Source organism: Centrocercus urophasianus, unplaced genomic scaffold, assembly GCF_019232065.1.
Source record: "Centrocercus urophasianus isolate 14NV4802_14NV808 unplaced genomic scaffold, USGS_Curo_1.0 seq_33, whole genome shotgun sequence".
In the NCBI taxonomy this organism is placed as follows: Eukaryota; Metazoa; Chordata; class Aves; order Galliformes; family Phasianidae; genus Centrocercus; species Centrocercus urophasianus.
Window position 1 is genome coordinate 3388257 of NW_024884900.1, and position 19087 is coordinate 3407343.

At 40.2% G+C, this 19087-nt stretch overlaps 1 protein-coding gene across 6 annotated transcripts in view; it reads left to right on the forward strand.

The window, feature by feature from the left end:
• Positions 1-19087, forward strand: part of NCOR1 (nuclear receptor corepressor 1) — a 57587-nt gene that overhangs the window by 1947 nt on the left and 36553 nt on the right. For all 6 annotated transcript variants that reach the window (XM_042830325.1, XM_042830324.1, XM_042830323.1 and 3 more), the window contains exons 2-6: positions 11529-11706; positions 13479-13615; positions 15266-15461; positions 16552-16734; positions 17527-17640. In XM_042830325.1, the coding sequence (XP_042686259.1) occupies positions 11599-11706; positions 13479-13615; positions 15266-15461; positions 16552-16734; positions 17527-17640 (738 nt within the window). In that variant the 5' untranslated portion in view covers positions 11529-11598. The remainder of the gene's footprint in view (positions 1-11528; positions 11707-13478; positions 13616-15265; positions 15462-16551; positions 16735-17526; positions 17641-19087) is intronic.

Below are 19087 nucleotides of genomic sequence, written 5' to 3' on the forward strand. Positions count from 1 at the left end.
GCGGCCCCTGAGTGAGGGGAACTTGGGGGAGAAGTGCAGAGCGGTGGGGCGGGGGTTGCCGTGATCCTCCTGTGGGGAGAAGCGCGATCTGAAAAAAAAAGAAAAAGAAAAAAAAAAAACCAGAGAAAAAAAAACCAACACCCAATCACAGTAATAATTAAAGAAAAAGGCCCGTTCTTCAAAAAAATCTCTTCGAAGTCAGTCTTCTGGAACGTGGGGCAGAAGTGCGTTTGTTCCTGAGGATGCTCTCCTCCTGCTGAGACTGTCAGTGGGCAGCTGCTTGTGCTGGGTTACGCCATTAAGACCCATCAGCAGCCACAGCCCCCCTCACCTCGGGGCTACCAGAGGACACCAGGGAAATGGCCTTTTCTGGAGTAATTCTGCCTCGGTGGTAGAGTTAGAGAACGTTGTGCTCACTGGTGTCTGTGCATAACAAAATGGTCAGTGTCCAATTGGTAGCAGTTGGATAAGGTTCTAGATGGACTGTGTGCTGTTAGTGTTAGACAGGCTCAAGTATGTAAGTTGTGAGGCTGAACCGTCTTGTTGTCCAAAATGGGCTTGTTCATGCGTTAGTTATATGGTCTTCATGACCATAAATATCATTGTAACGTAATAACAATAGTAATAAAGATAACACTGCGATGAGGAGGATGTTTAGCTTTGAGTTTTGTGGCAATATTCTTGTATTATCCAGTATCTTTATGTATAGTTACACAGTTGTGTGCTTCTCAAACTCAGGCAGAGAGCTTTTCATTTTAGGCTTGTTGACTTAAAAGAAAAATGGTGCTGTTGTGGGTGTTATTGTGGTGTGTAAGGAGGCCCTGGGTACAGCTGAGATGTCCAAACAGGTGGACGCATAGCATTGTGTCACTGCATGTAGGGACCGTGCAGATCTGTTGAAATTTTGCACTGGAGTTTTACTCTGCAGGATATTGTTCGTGATTAACTGAAGAGCCTTGATATTTGGAAAGGGAGTAAGTAATCTTTGAAGTGGATTTCTAACTAGCTAAAATCTAATGTCTCCTGTTGGGGGACGAAAGACCTTCATCCTCAAAAGTTCAGAGGAAACAAGCCAACCGCAGTGACCCTTTTTGCAATAGCGTGGTTAATTTTTTTCTTGACATGGCTTTTCTTTGTGATAGAATATGGACTGCTTAGGAAACAAAATTCTGTTGTGCTTTGTGTGCAGTTTGATTTGTCTGTTTGTAATACGCTGTTTGATGTTGGTCGCTGTGATGCAGGAGAGGGTGGCACTTTGGAATCTTCTTTCTAAGGGTTAAAATTCCATTTGTTAGTGTATGGAGAGGATACTGCAAGTGTTTGCTTCCACAGGCGTTAGTTCTCTCTATTCTTTTAGGTACAAACCAACTACAGCTAACTCTTACAATTTGAATTAAATTACAAAGTCGGAGTATATTTGTTATTCTATGTTATGCTGCTGATTTACTCTAAATACATTGGAGTCCTGTAACCACTCTTTTTAGTTGCTCTTTCTGGGTGTTCCTCATTGTGAGGAGTCTATAAAAGTGTCTCGAAAACGGAGGTAAAAGCAGTGACAAACGTGAATGCTTCCTTTCAATTTCCTCCTTCTGGTGCCCTCAGGTTCTTGTTGCTGCATCCTCTAATCTACCTCATTTCTCAGTTACAGCATGAGTGAGAGATGCTTACAGGGAGGGGAAGCTGACTGCTTCAACTACTGCTAAATGTCTGAAAGTAACAGGATAATATTCTGTATCAGAGAAAAATATTTTCTTTATTTTCTCTACTATTGTATTCTTAATATTGACATTTAATTTGTTCAAAGCTCTCAGCCAAAGTTTTGCTGAAATGATTTTTTTCTTCTGTGCTTTCCTACAAAATGGTTTCAGTGAAGGTTTTCTTGTACCGTCACAAGTACTATTCAAAATTCTTGTGTGTGTGGTCACTTAAGTTTAAGATTTTAACAATTGTTTAAGTTGGAACAGATCTGTGCCTCACGCAGGTGCTGTGCAATGCAGTACAATCCTGAGAACAGGCTACTAACCAGACAGTGGTTTCATAATGCAAACAAATGTTTCCTGGATGCAGGCTCGAACTCTTCGTGTCGTTTATGTTCTTCAGTCAAATCTGAATCGGTGTTTCAGATGGCAAGCAATTAGCAACCTGCTACTTGGTCTCTGTACTGTAAATGTTTGAAGTAAAAATTCTGACCTACGTAGAATGCTGTCTGTAAATATTTACTTTGGACTACTTCTAAATTATGTAAATATCCAGGAACATGCTGAATTTATCTTAGTCTTAGTTTCTCCTTCAATGAGTCTCCATCGAATAATGATGTTTTGTGATGCTTCCTCTCTCTTCTGTGCTAGTTCAGCCTTTATCCACTGTCTGGTAAGCGTTGTCCACAGTCTGGGCCTACCAGGGCTTCAGCTGGTGTGCACACAGAAAGCTCAAACTTACCTTGGAGCTATGTTTCCTCCCAGTATCCTGAGAGAGATTTCTGTGTCCTTGAATAGCTTCACATCTAAGCCGCTCTTGTAGTGCTGCCACTCCCTGACTGATTTGATAGGCAGTTTTGTTTCAGGCTTCAGGAGGATGTTGGTCTGTGTGGTTTTGAAGTCAATGACTTCACCTGCTTATGATTTCAAAGGCTATTGCAAAATTAAGTCACTGTGTTGGTTTAAAAAAAAAAAAAAAAAAAAAAAAGTAAGCCGTTCTGAAAAACCCTCCTGTTTGTATTTCTCAGCAGTAAGAAACTCGGGCAATTAAATTTTTATGCTGATATTATTTGGGCAGACTGTTGACCAGGACTTAGAAATTGTGTGTGTGCAAATTGGCCTTGGGTAAACCTGAAAATAAAAATGCATTCACAAAGACGGCGAGGGGAACACGACCCATAAATGAGAAAAGACAAGATAAAATTATAAAATATGCTTAAACTAATATAATGTCTCTTTTAATTCTCCCTCTTATGCCATGCATGTAGTTGTGCCTTATGGTGCTTTGGGGAAAGTGCGTGTGGTTAACTCTGTCTGTAGCCCTCGTGCAGTCAGAGGCACATCTGTCCTGGCTGTGGGGCATGGGCTGTGTGTGGACATCCCTGGGCAGTGCTCTCCTGCATGAATTCACCTGCATTCACACTGTGAGGAGGATGTCCAATAAATGTGGATATGAATCATGTTTTCATATGGAAAATCCATTTGGAAATGCATTTGCCTCTTTCTTCTCAGGAACCTATTGTTTCATCTCTGTCACTATTGGAAAGTTAAGCCTAAAAAATATAGTGGATTAGAAGTTCAAGTGCTGCTCAGCAAACCAGATGAGCGTACTATTACAGTTCAGCTGGAGTCTTCACCTATTATTCTATCACTGTTTCTGCTTTTCATGTTGTTTAAAATGCTTTCTTGACAGAGAAGGGCTGTCAGGAAGGTGGAGCTCTCCCATACACTTCACCTTTCTCAGTGTTACTCTCAAAACCTTTCTTGCGGAAGCAGCCGCTTACCTCTGGCTGATATTTCTCTAGATGTTGTTATTTCCCTGTGGTTTCAAAGAGACTTGTACCCATCTAGAACCTTGACTTTTTTTTTTTTAAACTACCTGTTTTCTACCCTTCCCCCAAAGCAGAGGTGCTTCTACCGTTTGTGATTGACGATCCCTTCCGCTCCTTGCCATTTTCTGTGACCTAGAGGCTGTTGTGTGAGCTTCAACAAGGACTGTATTTTTATCTGTCGTATTCTCTGTGTAGTAGAACATCTCAAACTTCATTGTTCATGTCAATAAATCACAATTACATATAAATAAATCACAAACTTTGTTTCCGGAGGGCCATCTTGCTTATCCTATGGAGTATCTAAATAGACCTAGATGTTATTATATACAGTAAAAGAAAGTTACTTTAACCTTACTGTCTTTTTAGTTCAGTTAATTCATAGTTGAGAATGATTTTTGTATGAGCCCAGCTGACTGAGGAGAGAGTTGAGGCCGATGCTTGTTCTGTGAACCCTTTAGATGGAAGGATTGGCTTCTCTTCCAATACATCATATTTTGTGAGCTGTGGGTTTAGTTAGTATGGATTAGTCAGGTTGTAGTTCCTCTTCCAAACCGAAGCTCTTCTGGAAAGCTGCTGCTCCTGATATGCTTTTGATGAATGGTCTGCATGAGGAGGCTGGAAATGAAAAATTGTGACCACAGATTTCTTGCATGCTAAGTGACGTAAAAAGCAGTTTTAGCTGCAGCAGACCTAACAGTGAAGGAACAAATTAATGTGCAGCAGCTGTTTCTAAGGTACCTATGCTTTCAGTCCCAGATGAAAAAGCAAAAATCATCATCTTGCAAGAATGTTTTATGCATAGTGTATGGTAGCTATGGAATTTGAGACCATCTTAGTTGTAGGTGAAATGGGAGGAATTGGATGCATTGAAGTAAACTTTGGTGATTTTTTGGCACTGACTCCTGAGTGAGGATGACCTGCTGAGGGAGGTGTGGTGGTGCTTAGCACTGCTGTGGGCGTAGAATCTCTTGAACCTCTTGCCTTCTACAAACTGATTCACTGGAGGATGCTTGGGGTGGTTTCTGTTTCACATTACTGCTTTGTGGGTTAAGTTTGAATGATGTTTCATAATCAGTCGAATTATGCTGTGACAGAGATGGGATCTTTCAGAAGGGAGTTTCAAAGCTGCAGTTATCTTGAGAGGGGAAAAAAAAATGCTACTTGAACCAGGCAACCCTGTAGGTTTGGGTTCTGGTCTTTGGCTCATGACATTTCCTTGTGGTGTGCACTAAGTGCCCAGTATTTGCTGTCTTGGGACAACCAGGAATGAGCCTCTGGTGGTTCTGAGAAAACCAAAATATGCTTTAAATGTCTTCAGGATAAAAGCAGACAGTTTATATTCTAAAGACCCATTTTTGAAACCAGAACACCTAATGAGATTTGTATCCTTCTTCGGTTTAATTTGTTTCTCAACAGTACTTTTAGTGAAGGAACCGTGTGCGTCCCTGACTTTGATTTTGTAAATGGAGCACTTCCTCCTTCCTTGGTGTCCCTGTGACCTTCCTTGGCAGAAAAGAGCTGGATGTGTTCCTCCAGAGCTGAGAAGTGTAATTCCTAGACATAACCCAGAAGGGAGAAGCTCTCCTCTCAGCAAGTGAGAATTGGAGAATGAATCTGATCCCCTTGCATGTTAGATTTGAAGCAACTGGTGAGCAGACTGTGTACCAAAGCACTTTTCTTTAAAACATATGTGCTCAGCACCATTTTATTATTTATTTTTTGATGGGTAAGTGGGTAGCTTATTAGAAGCTTCCTAAGGTGTTAATGCAGCCTTGGTTTGTCCTGTTCTGGTCCCCCATATAATAGCAAGGTGCATAGCCTGGGTCCTGGTATCACTTATTAGCAACTTTTCTTTAGGCTCGTAAATGACAGAAGAGAGATTGAAATAGAATTTCCTGGAGAAGGGCGGCTTGTCAGTTGGATTTGATCGACCCCATTTGGAAGAGCACTAATTCTATTTGTATTTGTAGCCACGAACAGGGGAAACTGGTATTTAAAGATGAGTTATCAAAATGTGATCTAGAGATTTGGTAATATAGTTTGGTTGCAAATCGCATAAGCAATTAAATAAGCTATATTCATCTTTTGGTATGGCAACAAAAATCCTTTTGAAGTACTCTTCTATAACTTATTCAATATTTAATGTTCCAAAAGCAATTACTTAGAAGTACTTTGAGGAGTTGGAAGACTTTTAATGGAAAACCTTCTGTTAAAACTTGAAGTGTAAAATCCTGTCTTCATTTTTGCTCTACCTTGATGCAGATGGAAAAGTCATGCTCATAGAAAGTAAACGTGACATCGTGAATTGGCCGCTGTAATGCTCCTTGACTTCTGTCACTTCCTTAATTGGCTAAATTAAGGCATGCTGTGCTTCCATATCCTACAGAATGTCAGGCACTGAGTGGTGCAGCAATGAGTTAATGCCTTGGGTCTTCAGCTATAAGGCAGTGTTATATGCTAGTAGAAATGTCAGGGTGTGAGAAAGGGTCGCATTCAGATGTTTGGGCTTCTCCCTGCATTTTATTTCTTCTTTCTCCCCAGATATCCCCACTGCAGCATTTATGGCTCGATTCACAACATTAGGAATAAATGGAGAGAATGCTATTTAGTGTTGCTAGTAAAACGAAGCCCTACAGATGTTTTTTCTTTAAAAGTGTATTTGTAGTAGGGATGGAAATAGCAATTTTTTTACGTCAAGAATCTTACGGAAAGCGGGAGTGCAACTATACAAGATTAGTCTCAAGAATTTATGGTACATTTGAAACATCTTTAGGGAAGAGAAAAAGCATTTGTTCATGCGGAACTGCCATGAAAATTCAACTGTTAGTTGTTTTCAATCTGAAGAAAACATTTGTTGTTTCTGTTTGCTCACTCTAACAGCGTATGCTCACCTGCTTTGTGAGAGTGTTCTGCAACGTAAAACCAAATGGATGCAGGTTTTTGAAGGGTGGAAGAGGCCTCAAGCTTTGAGGATGCTTTGGATTAAAGCCCTTCTAGCCACCACTGGAATAACCACTGCTGAAACTTTCTCTGCACTCTTCATTTTCTTGCTGTATTAAATTTGACTAGATATCCCTGTATGAATTCCATGTTATGTTGTAGACCCACTGCCTAAGGCAGAGCTTCCTTGCTTTGCTGCAGCTTTGTTACATCAGAGCTCGCTTTATGGAGGCTGCAGATTTTGTTTTAAACAACTCGATTGAAGCTTTCTTTGGCTGTAATCTCACTCGTTGCTATCGCGCTTAGGTTGCTCAAAAACAAGATGAGGAAAATTCCCCAAAGAATGTGAAATTTAATTAGCAAATGTTGGTTAAGTACTTCAAGATGGCACAAAAATGACTGTGAATGCAGAAGTGTTAGCTTGTTTCGTATGTCTGAAGAAAAATTGAATCTACCCCAGGGGAGCAGAGTGGTCCTTCCATCCCAAGCTGCGAGCGGAGCAGCGAGGAGATGGCTGCCCTGCTCCTGCCCTCCTGACCTTCCCTCTTGTTGCCCTACACGTCTGTCTGGCCACGTGTCGAATGGTTTGAATTGGGGAACTGGCCTGCTGAAAATAGTTATGGTTTTTAACCGTGTTTTTCCACGCAAAGGACTGCTTTCCTCTGGGGCAGTGCTGCCTTTTGCCCACTTCAGGTGCCACAAATCCACGAGCCAAGGCTTGGGGATGTGAGTCTGATTTCTGATTCAGTCAGTGACTGTTTCACGGTACTCTTTGATGATGCCTTGACCTTTCAGTGACTCATTTTCCCATGTGGGCACTGAGGCTTACTACGTAGTTCTGCTTCTTTCTGAAGCATTTTGAGACCTGCAGATTTAGAGATACTGTTCAAATTAGTATGGCCTCTTAGAACCAACTCTGAAATTACACTGTGACTCTTGCTCTTGTAATATCCAGTTTTGGATTATTTGTAACTGACTCAATATTCTCTGCATAGGACAAATGTAAGTGCAAGGCAGAGTTTCAGTAAGAGCTGGGTGAATGAATGTGTTGCCATATCTTTGGATATAAACAGTGTTAAATAATTTCCTTGCCTGAAAAGCTTGAATTATCACACTTCCTGAGCGTACCCTCATAGTTCCCAAAGTTGTCACTGCTTTTTCTCAGCTAGGAATCTTTAGATTTAACAGTATATTTTTGGATTCTTTATGCTGACTTCCCTTTTATTTTCAATTTATTTTCTATTTTATATATTAATCATTTGACACTACTGAGTTTTCCCATCTTTTGGACATTCAATCTGGGAATGTCATTCCTGGGCTGGGATGCAAGAAGAATGGGCTGGGTTATGAAAGTAGAGAGCAAGAAATGTGTATTTCCTGTATTTCTTCCCCTTCTGATTGTCAATGAGACGGACAGTTGGCCGGCATGGATGTGGCTGTGTGGAAGCATTCATGACCTAGCTTTATCTTTGTCAGACATTTAAGGCACAAATCCAAAGTCTACAGTGGTTCATATGAATGTTTTTATGAGCAAAGCTCTGAGTTTTGCAGAAGGACGTGAGAGGAAGGTATGAAAATGCTAAGTGAAAAAACAGGATTTTGCTATCATTGACTGAGCAGATTTGGAATTTGGTTTCCTGTATCCCAGTTTGCCAAGGATGCTAAAAATGAAGGTGAGCAGCTTCTGGCCCAGCATGGAAGAAGGAACTGGTGGAAGGTTCAGAGAGGCAGACGTACTTGATAACAGTGGGCTTTACAGGAGAATTCTGGTTGGGTTTGTGTAGACATGGTTTGTCATGAGGAAAGAGAAGATAGAGCAGAGAGGGAAGCATGGATGGGACTGTGTGCAGTCTGTACGGATGGTTATAGTTAGATGCAAAAGAAGACCATGTTTAAATCTAGTTTGAATGTGGGGGAGCTGGAGAAGTTAGAGCAGGAGGCTGGCATTGCCCTCCTTGGCCAGGAGATAGGTTGGTGAGGAATAATCCATGCTCTGGACACGTGTAAGCAAATGCTGAAGAGGGAGGCAGGTGGGTGGCTGTAGGGTGGTCTGCAGAGAAATAACAGTCAAACTCATGTATGTGCAGCCACAGTTGCAGGATCAAGGTAATAGAACAGGGAGAGAGGTGCATAATGTTGGTGGTAATTCCATGGGCAAATGCCAGCAAGCTCCCAGGCCCAATATGACAGAATGTAAACATGCTCATACTAAGAGATCAGCAGATAAGGTGGGGTCTGCAGGGCATGTAAAGAGGTCAGATAAGGAGAGTATGCAGGCACACAAACGTTTTTAATGGGAATGGCAGGTGTAGAGAGGAAAGAATGTTATCCTCAAGCCTCACTTTAAGTACTGTGCTACAATGTCGTTTTTGTCATGAATGAAATGAGGCCTTATGCAGGATCCCCATCCTTCGGTTCCCTCGGCACCTTTTCAGTGTCACTATGTAACCGTACATTTTCCTCTGCTCTTCCTGCCCTTGGGGGGAGTGGTGCAGCCCCGCCACTGAAAGCTTCTGCTTTTCTTTTTTCTTTCTTCACTTCCACCTCCCACTGACCTCAATTCTGAGCTGTATTGCTGTTTTTATTGCCTTCTGCTGTAGGCAGATTTTGCTTCACACTTTTTTTTTGTTTTTTTTTTTTGAGTTGTTGCTACAGAAGTGGTCATACTTCCAGTTCCCAATTGGAAGGCCATTAGACTGTATGTTTTCGTATCTCTTGATCTGCAGGTTTTATATAGTACATACGGGGCATTTTTCTGTGTTGCTGGATTGATGAAGGATGTTCACACTTGTGTGCTGTGTCCCCATCCTGCCCTTGGAGCAACAGCTAGGACTTCATTGCTTTTGAATGAGTGAATTACTCTTTTCCTCCCCCTGCCCTGGATAAAATTTACTTGTTAGGTAAGCAAAGGGATCTTGGGTGTCTTTACCACCAGTGTCTGAGATTGCTCCCAGTGGCTAAGTGTATGGTTTACTAGCCATGGGCAGGTTGGGAAGACTTCAGAACTGACAATTGTAACACAAACCTAACAACCTGTACACTGAAGTTCTTGTGAATGGAGAAATAGCCTTTACAGCATCATGCAAAGTGAGCCTGAATTGAGCTTTCAGCACCTGAGTTAATGATCAACCTGCTGGTTTGTCAGAGCATAGAGAAAATAAGATGTGACATGACGGAGGTGAACTAGAGAGGACCTTGAATCACACACAGTACTTGGCTGTGTTCGTGCCTTATTTTCAGGTGGCTGTTGTTCTCCTGGACCCTGTCTGCTTCTCCACATTCTTTGGATCTGCCCGTGGCCAGCGTGCCAGGGAAGGGAATAGAGAGTGTTTTTTGGTGCTCTCCCAGAACACTGTGCATTTTTGGCACCCTGTGCCTCAGAGTGGACACCCTGCAAATTGAGAAGGTTTTGAAGCGAGTTGATGGGGAACCAAGCAGACTAAGATTGTTCAGCGTGGAAAAAATATGGCTAAAGGGATATGAAAGAATTCTGAAGAATCCCATGTGTGGTGGGGGGGGAAAAAAACCTAGAAATTAGATGTTTGGTTTGTTCCAGTGCCAAAAGCACAGATACCAAATGAAGGTTGCAGGTCCAAAGCAAACAAAAGCTGATGGTTTCTCATGCAAGATGTCACTGAGCTGTAGAAGTGCAAAGAGTGCTTGTGCATGCTGAGAACTTGTACTGCTTCAGCAAACAGCTGGGTGAACCAATGGAAGAGAAAGCTGGTAAGGACTTGTAGACAGAAAGGCTTGAACTCCAGTGGTTTCTTTGATGGAGAGGTGGGAAAGGAAAGTAATCAGGGCAGGAGTGACAAAATACATTAGATAAACTTGAAAATCTGTTTGTATAGCTTGCTGTGTCAGATCTTTTCCTAAGCGGATTTTGTCTATTGAGTGTTAATGGAAACCACAGTTCAGAAGCATAATTTTATGTTGGTGTTTGTGAAAAGTTGCAGTTGGATGCGCTTAAAAATGAAGCCATCTGGTCAGGGAACAGCATTAGTTTGTTTGAAGGTCTGCATGTCTGCTGGGCTCCAGAGCAGAGGTTGCTACAGGTCTGGTAGAATTCTGTATTTACTACTTGAGGCTCCAAGGATTGCCTCTTCTGGGCTGTCAGGAAGAAACAGCTTATGCTTTAAAAAAAGGAATTCTCTTTTGTAATTCACCTGCATGGAGAAGTGCTCTAAGCACTAATGGGCAGCATTCATGTTTGGTTGCTGTCTTCTGATCTTCAGCAGATGGTTTAGGCAGATAAAGCTGTACACTGCTGTATGGAGGCTTGAACTTTGTTAGTGGCCTTTTTTCCCCCCCAGTATTTTAATCTTCCTCCTATCAGTGTACATTCCACCGTTAATCTGCAGCTAATTTGCAGTAGAGGCAAATTTGTCATCGAGTGTCTACTATTGCTGGATTGTTTCAAAGCTTCATAGTATGTTCAGTTCCTAGCATCCCATATGGGACACACTGTGTATGCTGTGAACTGAATGAGCTTGTTTTCCTCTGTGAGGGCTTTTTTCCTTTTCTGAGAACTACTTCTGTCAAGCTGCTCTTAGGTGGTAATAATATTTTATGGCTTGACTAATGCATTGTGGTTTAATGAACTGTAGGCAGCGCTGAGTCAAGCAGCCCTAAGTCTACCTGAAAGTAGGAAAGAGTTCATAGAATCCGAAAGCTGCAGTAGAAAAGAAAGTGAACTTCATGTTGAGCTAAAGAAACTTACTATATATTGTGGGTTCCATTTATGGACTATTATAACCTCTTAACACCTATTTGAGTGACCTACTTTTCTTTAAAATCCTATTAATTCAACTGGTAGCTGGTAAAATGATGTATTCTGACAGTATAATCCTCAAATCTTTGTGTAGACAATGCTGACATACCTGTTTTTGAGCCCATTTAAGACCCGTTAACATGTTTCAGACTAGAGTAACCTATTAAATAAATACATCAGGAAAAAGCTTTTACTGGTAATGGTTGTTTTGCTTAGGTGACTATGGCTGTAATGTATTGTGGGTACATCTGGTACTTCAGTGCTTATCAGTGATCTTTTTTCCTTTAGGCGGTTTCCTAGAAACATGATTGCTTGCTGGTCTTGATCTCACAGCTTTGTGAAGACTTCTTCTCTGATAATGTCAAGTTCAGGCTACCCTCCTAACCAAGGAGCATTCAGCACAGAACAGAGTCGTTACCCTACCCACTCTGTCCAGTACACCTTCCCCAGCACCCGACACCAGCAGGTAAGGAGCCACAAAGGTTGCAGTCCTAGCAAGAAATAATTCAGGTATTTGTTGTGTCAAATGGGACTTTTTTTTTTTACTGCTGTCACGTGAGTTCTTCGCGTCCGAAAACTGAGCAGTTGCTGATCAATATGCCCAGATAAAGCTGACTGGGAAAATCTGTGCCCCATGTTGTTTGTAGCCTTGAAATTTGGCTCTTAAATCAAGGCTGATGGGTCCACTTCAAGTTGATTCCTCTGTGAATGAGGGTCTGACTGTGGTGTAACTTCTGGGAAGTATAATCTGTAGTAATTTGGTGCTGTGATTCCTTCTGAAGTATGAACTGGAAAGGTTGTAATTACCTGTTGATTTATGCCTTGCTGCAATACTGTAGATGAAATTGCTGAAATCCTTGCCTTCAAATTTGGCTCTTTAAAGCTTACTTTTAGCCTGTTCCCCCTCTCCTTCCTCCCAGTTCTTTTTACACAGACTAAAATTTAAAAATGCTCCATAGAATTGTGAAGGTACCCTAAATAAAATCCTAGGCAATATTTTGGCTTGACAGCATTTCCTGCAGTATTTAACGTTTACGAATCTACTAAAAATAACAAAACACTTTTTAAAGATTTGGCCTGTCTTAAAATACCTTCTTTTTTAGTATTGAAAAATCAAAAGTAAAATAATTTTGAAGTGGCAAATGAAGTGTTTTCCCTGCTGAGGAGAACTTCTGCTTGTGTTATCTAGGCAAATAAATGTCTTCCCTGCCTCTCTCCTTTTATTTATTTATATATGTTTCTTTAGAAATCTGAATTTTGTAATCCTGTATCTTTATCATGGAGAATTAATGTTAAATTCCAGTTCTTATCATCGGTTTCTCCTAGCTTGAATAAATTCACTGTGGATTGTTTTCATAAACTTCTGGTTTAGCTTTGCTTCAATTCAGTAATGTTTAGTCATGGTACTAAATTTGGCCAATGCAAGTGTTGCTGAGTCCATATGCATTGATGGGAGGAATTTTCCAAGAATCTGCAAATAACTTGTCTGCAGTCACTGTGTGTTTAATATGAATGCAGGGTTCTGGGTGTAACAGATCTCTGGTGAGGATGGAGGAGTGGGGCATTGGTGAGTGCTGAATTTGTATGGGAAATTTCCTCTTAGGCCCAAGAGGACAAAAGTAAACCTGTACATGAGGAGCGTTGGGTTGGATTGGCTCTAAGCTGATGTTGTGCTTGACAAAATCTGCGTTCATGCTGGAGAATGTGAATCTAAAGCATACCGATGTGTTTTACCCCAAACTTTTTCTGAAGCATCTGTAAAAGTGCTTCCAGCCAGTTGCATTCTGCTTGCCAGAAGTGGGGGAATGGATTTCTAAGGATCTCTGACTTGCTCATTTCTGCTGAGCGTGTGCTCTGTCATTGTGGGCTTGCTGTGGAATTGTAGGTTGGGGACGACTGCCTGTTGCCTTAGGACAGCTCAGGCTTTCCTTATTTTAATGAAATTCTCCTCCCACTACAGATAATTTGAATCTGTTTTACTCTGCTCTTGTGTTTAGAAAAGGAAATTCAAAATCTGAAGCTTCTTGGTTTTCTCCTTTATTTTCAAATAATGTGCTCATTTAAAGTGAGAACTGCCCTTTATATATTTCACTTTTTGAGCTCAAGTAAGGCTTTGGTGATCTGGTCCTGGTCTGTTTTAAATGTTTGAAGAAATGATTGCTCTATAACACCAAACACTTTTCATCCTGTCTTTTGTGCCTTTTGTATTTGTTAACATCTGAAGTGTGTTTCCTTTAGGAATTTGCAGTTCCCGATTATCGCTCGTCTCACCTGGAAGTCAGTCAGGCAACACAACTCTTGCAGCAGCAGCAGCAACAGCAGCAGCTTCGGCGCCGGCCTTCTTTGCTTTCAGAATTTCACCCAGGCTCTGACAGGTTAGGATTCTCTTTCTGACTTACATGAAGAGGAATCTTTCATGTCTCTGCTTTCTGTGAAGTGAGTTGTAGTTTCTGAGTAGAAACATTTTGAGTTTCACGATTTCGCCTGAGTACATACATGACTTTACTCATCAGTGCTCCATTGCTGAGCAGTTGTGGTCTCTTGCGTTTGAGTGTTGTAGGTCTGCCTGGTTTTCATCTGTCTGTGTAATTCCTTAGTTCCTTTGCTTCAATTACATTTGCTTCACAGACAGGAAGTAACAATCTGCTGCACCCTCCCTACAGAAAGCTCCTAGGATACAGCTGCGTATTGCAAGCTTCTAAAGCTTTAGGCTAAAAGTATGCAAAATACCATCTTTGGATAATTTGATTTCACAAAGTCAGAGTAACAAATGCAAGAATCATTAACAGTGTGAATATTACTAGTTGTATTTCCTAGATTACAGTGGGAATAAATTCTTAGGTTTGCATATTCAACAGATGGTATTTGTGTGCCTGGGTAAGAAATAAACAATGGAGCTAATTGGGTATTTGAGTTGCAGAAATTGTAGAACACCAAAATGTGGCACAAAAATGAGACTGAAGTATGCTGCTTTTGGCAAGAGACTTGACAGCTTCTTATCATTTGTGTTAAATACCCTTTTTGTGGGTCTGGTATAACATTCCTGGGTGTGTAAATGCATGCAAATGATCTGGGTCCAGTAGGTTAAGTGAGGACAGGTTAGTGAACAGCTACAGTGAATCATGTATTGTCATTTAGTGTCAGATTGGCAATATCCTCGTAGTAAAATAGGTTACTTTACAATCAATATTGAAGTCATTAATCTTACGTAGAGATGATGGGCTCAAGAAAAAGTTTTTGGTAGATATCAGACCAGTGTGAGATGAATTGGGTTGTAGAAAATTGGCAGGATTATGTGTGTGTTTAAGGGACAAGTTACTGTATGATCTGTGCACGTCAGTTCTTCATTGTATTAGTATGCTGATGTACAAAGTCTAAGCAGATCTTATTGATTGTAACAACCTTCTTTCTTGGCCTTTTAGTACATGTTACTGCTAGGAGTAATCTCATACGCTGTATTAATTTTAGCAGCTTATTTTGGTTATATCACAGGAATGTAGATTCATAGAATGGTTTGGATTGGAAGGGACCTTTAAGGTCCCTGGTTCCACCTGCATTTTAATAGCATTTGACTATAGGTCAAATTCCACATAAGCTCATGGTTCATTTCAAGCATTCTGTGTATGTTCAAAATGATTTGATTGCAAAAATGAAATAATGGAGCTGTTGTAGCCATCTGTGCTCTATTGAATATAGTGCTATCTTTATCTCATGGATTTTTTATTTTTATAACTTGAATCAAAGCTTTGATTTGAACAATATCAGTGTAGCAGTGGTTTCTTTAAGCGGTTGCAATGATAGGAATGCATATAAACAGCATCTTTTAAGATTCAGCTCTTTTTCAATGGATTTTAACTATTATATTTTTGAAGACTGCACTTAGAAATGTTTTTCTGCTTTACTGTTCAGAAAGAGTTCTGCTAAGTTGTGTTTCCTGTATATTTGGTAAGGGTTGAGGAACAAAAAACACATTTGTTGCATAAAAATGTGTATTTTAATAGCTTATGATTTCTTCTGTGTACTAGGCCTCAGGAAAGGAGAACTGGATATGAACAGCAGTTTCATCCAGGTCCATCTCAGACAGATCATGATTCACTGGAATCTAAGCGACCACGTCTTGAACAAGTTTCTGATTCCCATTTTCAGCGTGTCAGTGCTGCTACTGTCTTGCCTTTAGTACATCCTCTGCAGGAAGGGTTGAGATCTGCAGATATTAAGAAGGTAAAGGCATTTTCTCTCATAATACTGAAGGTGAAAATTGTGTGTCATGATAAGCTCAAGTTTCTAAGCTCCTATCATTAAAGAAAGCATTTAGCACATGGATTCAGATTTTAAAGTAGAATATTTGTCTTGCATTGCCTTTACCACTCCTTTTATCAAGTAAGTAAAGCTGTCTGGGAAGTAAAGTAAAATTAGGATAGCACATTATCTCTTAGTAACTTGCTGGGCTGCATAGCAAAAATAAGATCAAAGGGGGCTGGAGAAACCAAATTAAGACATGCAGTGTTAGCATGCTTGTATGTTACTGAATTTTTACCCAGGTACTACATGTAGAAATCTACTGTCTCAGTTTAGAAATACGTCCCAGTGTTATCTTGAGAAATGGCATTCAGGCACAATCTTTTGGTTAGACTGGCTTGAGTGAGGGATGCATTTGCTAAGTTAGCATTGCCAGCTAAGCAGTTGCAGAGCATCATTTCTGAGGATGCAAATAAAATCAAGGTACAACAGTACTGACATATTTCAGTGTTTTCCATGTTCTGATGTTTTTTGGAAACACGTGGGGGGGAAAAAAAGTGATGAGAAAGCAAAGCCAAATGAACTGTGACCTGTCCTTTCAAAGCATCTCCACACATAACTCCAGATGTGCTCCTCTCTGATCACAGTTCTGTTCAAGTGCATCTTCATCAGTATATGTGCAGAGTATTGAGGGTTGTCTCTTAAGTGACCCCCTGCCTTTCAAAATAGAAGTTACTATTTATATTTACGAAGATGTATTTTTTAGAAGGGAAATGTTTTGATCTTATTTTCATTTCGTGATTAAAAATAATTAGCATTGTGCTTCCATATTTAAAGATGGATTTTGAAATTGTAGTAACATAAATGAGCTGTCAATTGATTCTAAGATAATTAGAGCACTGATAATCTGAAATCTTAAACTTTATCTCTGCTGAAGAGCTACCTAAGCTATAAATAACTGGAAGTTCTTGTTTAATTCATGCATGCCAGTTTAGTTACTGAACACTCATTTGCATGTTATTAATATGACTGATTTTTCTCAATTCCGCCCCACCTCTTGTCCCAATGAAAGGACCCAGGTTTTGGAGGAAAGCATGAGGGACCATCTTCTCCAATTTCTGGTCAACCGTGTGGGGAGGACCAGAATGCTTCACCTTCAAAGCTGTCAAAAGAAGAACTGATACAGAGCATGGACCGCGTGGATCGTGAGATTGCGAAGGTTGAACAGCAAATCCTTAAGCTGAAGAAAAAGCAAGTGAGCATAGCAGACACTGCTGTTTTATCTGCTAGTGCAAAATATGTGGGAAAACTGCTGCTCTTGTGTTAGTGGTGATTTTTTTGTTTTTGGTTATGTGAACCAAAGGTTAAAAAGGAAAGGTTGTGTGCACAGTTTTCTTGGAACGTTTAAATAGATTGGATGCAATGTAATTTTAAACATCTTGAAACTAAGAGAAAGCCATGTAGAAACACCAAAAGCAGATGACTTTATTTTAAACTCTTGTTAGATGTCCAATGAAACAAGGGCACTGTGACTGTAATTTCAAGAATTACAGAAAGACTGGTTAAGGGGATGGCTATCATCTCTCTTCTTCCATAGTTGTGAAAGTGGAGAATCTCTTCCACACCTTTTTAAACAAAAATAAAAAGAGAGAAAGTAGTAATAATGACACCTAGAAGTTTTTCTGTGTTGTAGGTATATATGGGGATAATGTTTTCTGTGGGATGACAGGTTTAGTGTAACTGTTCTCTGAAGTTGTTGTTCTTGTTTAAAGATAAATATTTGATAAAATACAGTGCTGCAGTGGCTTGAAGTGAAGCTGGAACAAGTCTGATTCAGTGCGGGTGAATCTTGTAAACAATTCAGTTCACTGATAGCTCAGAGTGGTCGTTACTGTCCCATGGACATTGAAACCATTTCATTCATAGTCAGTTAAAAAGAAGAATAACAGTGCAAACTGTTGATCCGATGCATATTTTATCTCTGGTGACTAATTACTGTAAGGGTAACATGGTGCGGATGGCTGATTTTCTTTCTTTGGTTTCTTAGCAACAACTCGAAGAAGAAGCTGCTAAACCACCAGAGCCAGAGAGGCCTGTCTCCCCTCCTCCAGTGGAACAGAAGCACCGCAGTATTGTCCAAATTATTTATGATGAAAATCGGGTAAGCATGTTTTTCAATTGACTGAGTGTAGTTGTGAGTCTTAACAAGTTTACTGAGAGCCATTAATTCACTCCTCTGGGGCAGTTTTTACTATTTTTATTTTATAGTTTTTTGTCCTTGCCCTCTTTTTATATTGTTTACTTCTTGCTGCACAAAAAAAAACTCCTGCACAAAATCTTTGTTCTTGATGGTGAGAACCTTATTCTATCTTATAAACAGTGTACTGAAAATACATCGATGGCTGTCATCCCTAGACCTGTGTGTTGGTGTGTGTGTGTACATCTATGTGTATTTTTGTTTATGTGAATGTGTATGTGTGCCCACATATATATATGTACGTATTCACGCACATACATATAGTGTGTGTGTATATATATATATAAATGCTTCAGGAATTTGTTTTGAATTCTTTCTTCCTCACTAAATACCAATGAGTTTGGATGAAGACCTGTCACTTAGATTAGCAGAACGAAAAAAAAAAACCTGCATATGATTCTGTACTTTCTTTTAAGACTGTTTTCTTATACTTAAAGTTGGGATCAATGAACAAATATGAAGAAGTATCCAAGTGAATTTTGAGTTCGTTTTGCATAATGGATGAGTGAAGAACAGGAGCTCAGTGGTGTCAGCAGTGGTAGCAAAGTGCTTCCTGACCATTTCCTTCTGGTAGTTTGAGACTGAGGAGTTGGATATCTGTTGTTTTTGAAAGTGCCAAGTGTTCCAAGCTTATGTGACTGGTAGATTTTTGTTTAATGTTTAATTACTCCATTTTATTTTGTAATTCAGAGGAATAGGTAGCTTCTCTCAGAGTAGAGAAAATTTGAGATGGTAAAACACCAAACAAACAGCACAATACTAGATCATACATAGTGGTACTGTGCCCTGGGTGTTCCTGTTCTCCCTTTCACCTAGTTTGTCTCTGAAATTTATGGTGTTTACTTAATACAGGAGGACAGTTACTATGTTACGCAGACTGATCTAACCAATGTCCAGCGATCACTTAACTACTGATGATGAAACAGTTCTGCTGTTTTAAGTCTCTTTCACACTAATGTAATTAAAAAGCATTAAAACCATATGATCACCTTAGAAAACTTTTTTAAGGTGAATTTTGTGATGGGTAGTTGGCAAAACTAGGATGTATTTGAAGAAGCCTGGGTGGGCTGCTATCTTCCTTTGCTAGCCCTGGTTGCTGGTGGCTTAAGAGAGTCTTGAAGTTACTGTTGCTTTCCCGTGTGTTGTATGTATCAGTGGATGGGAGGAAATCTATTTCTCTGTTGAGTGAGATGGAGTAGTGTGTCAGTGTGGTCCTGTGTTAGCTGCTTCTGTTCTTGTAGCTCTCCATGTAGTAACATCTGTAACAGGGGAAATACCAAGCTTGTTGCATTTATGAGTCCACTTAGCACTTGGTTTCAGCTCTTGTTATCAGGCATTACTTGTACTGTAT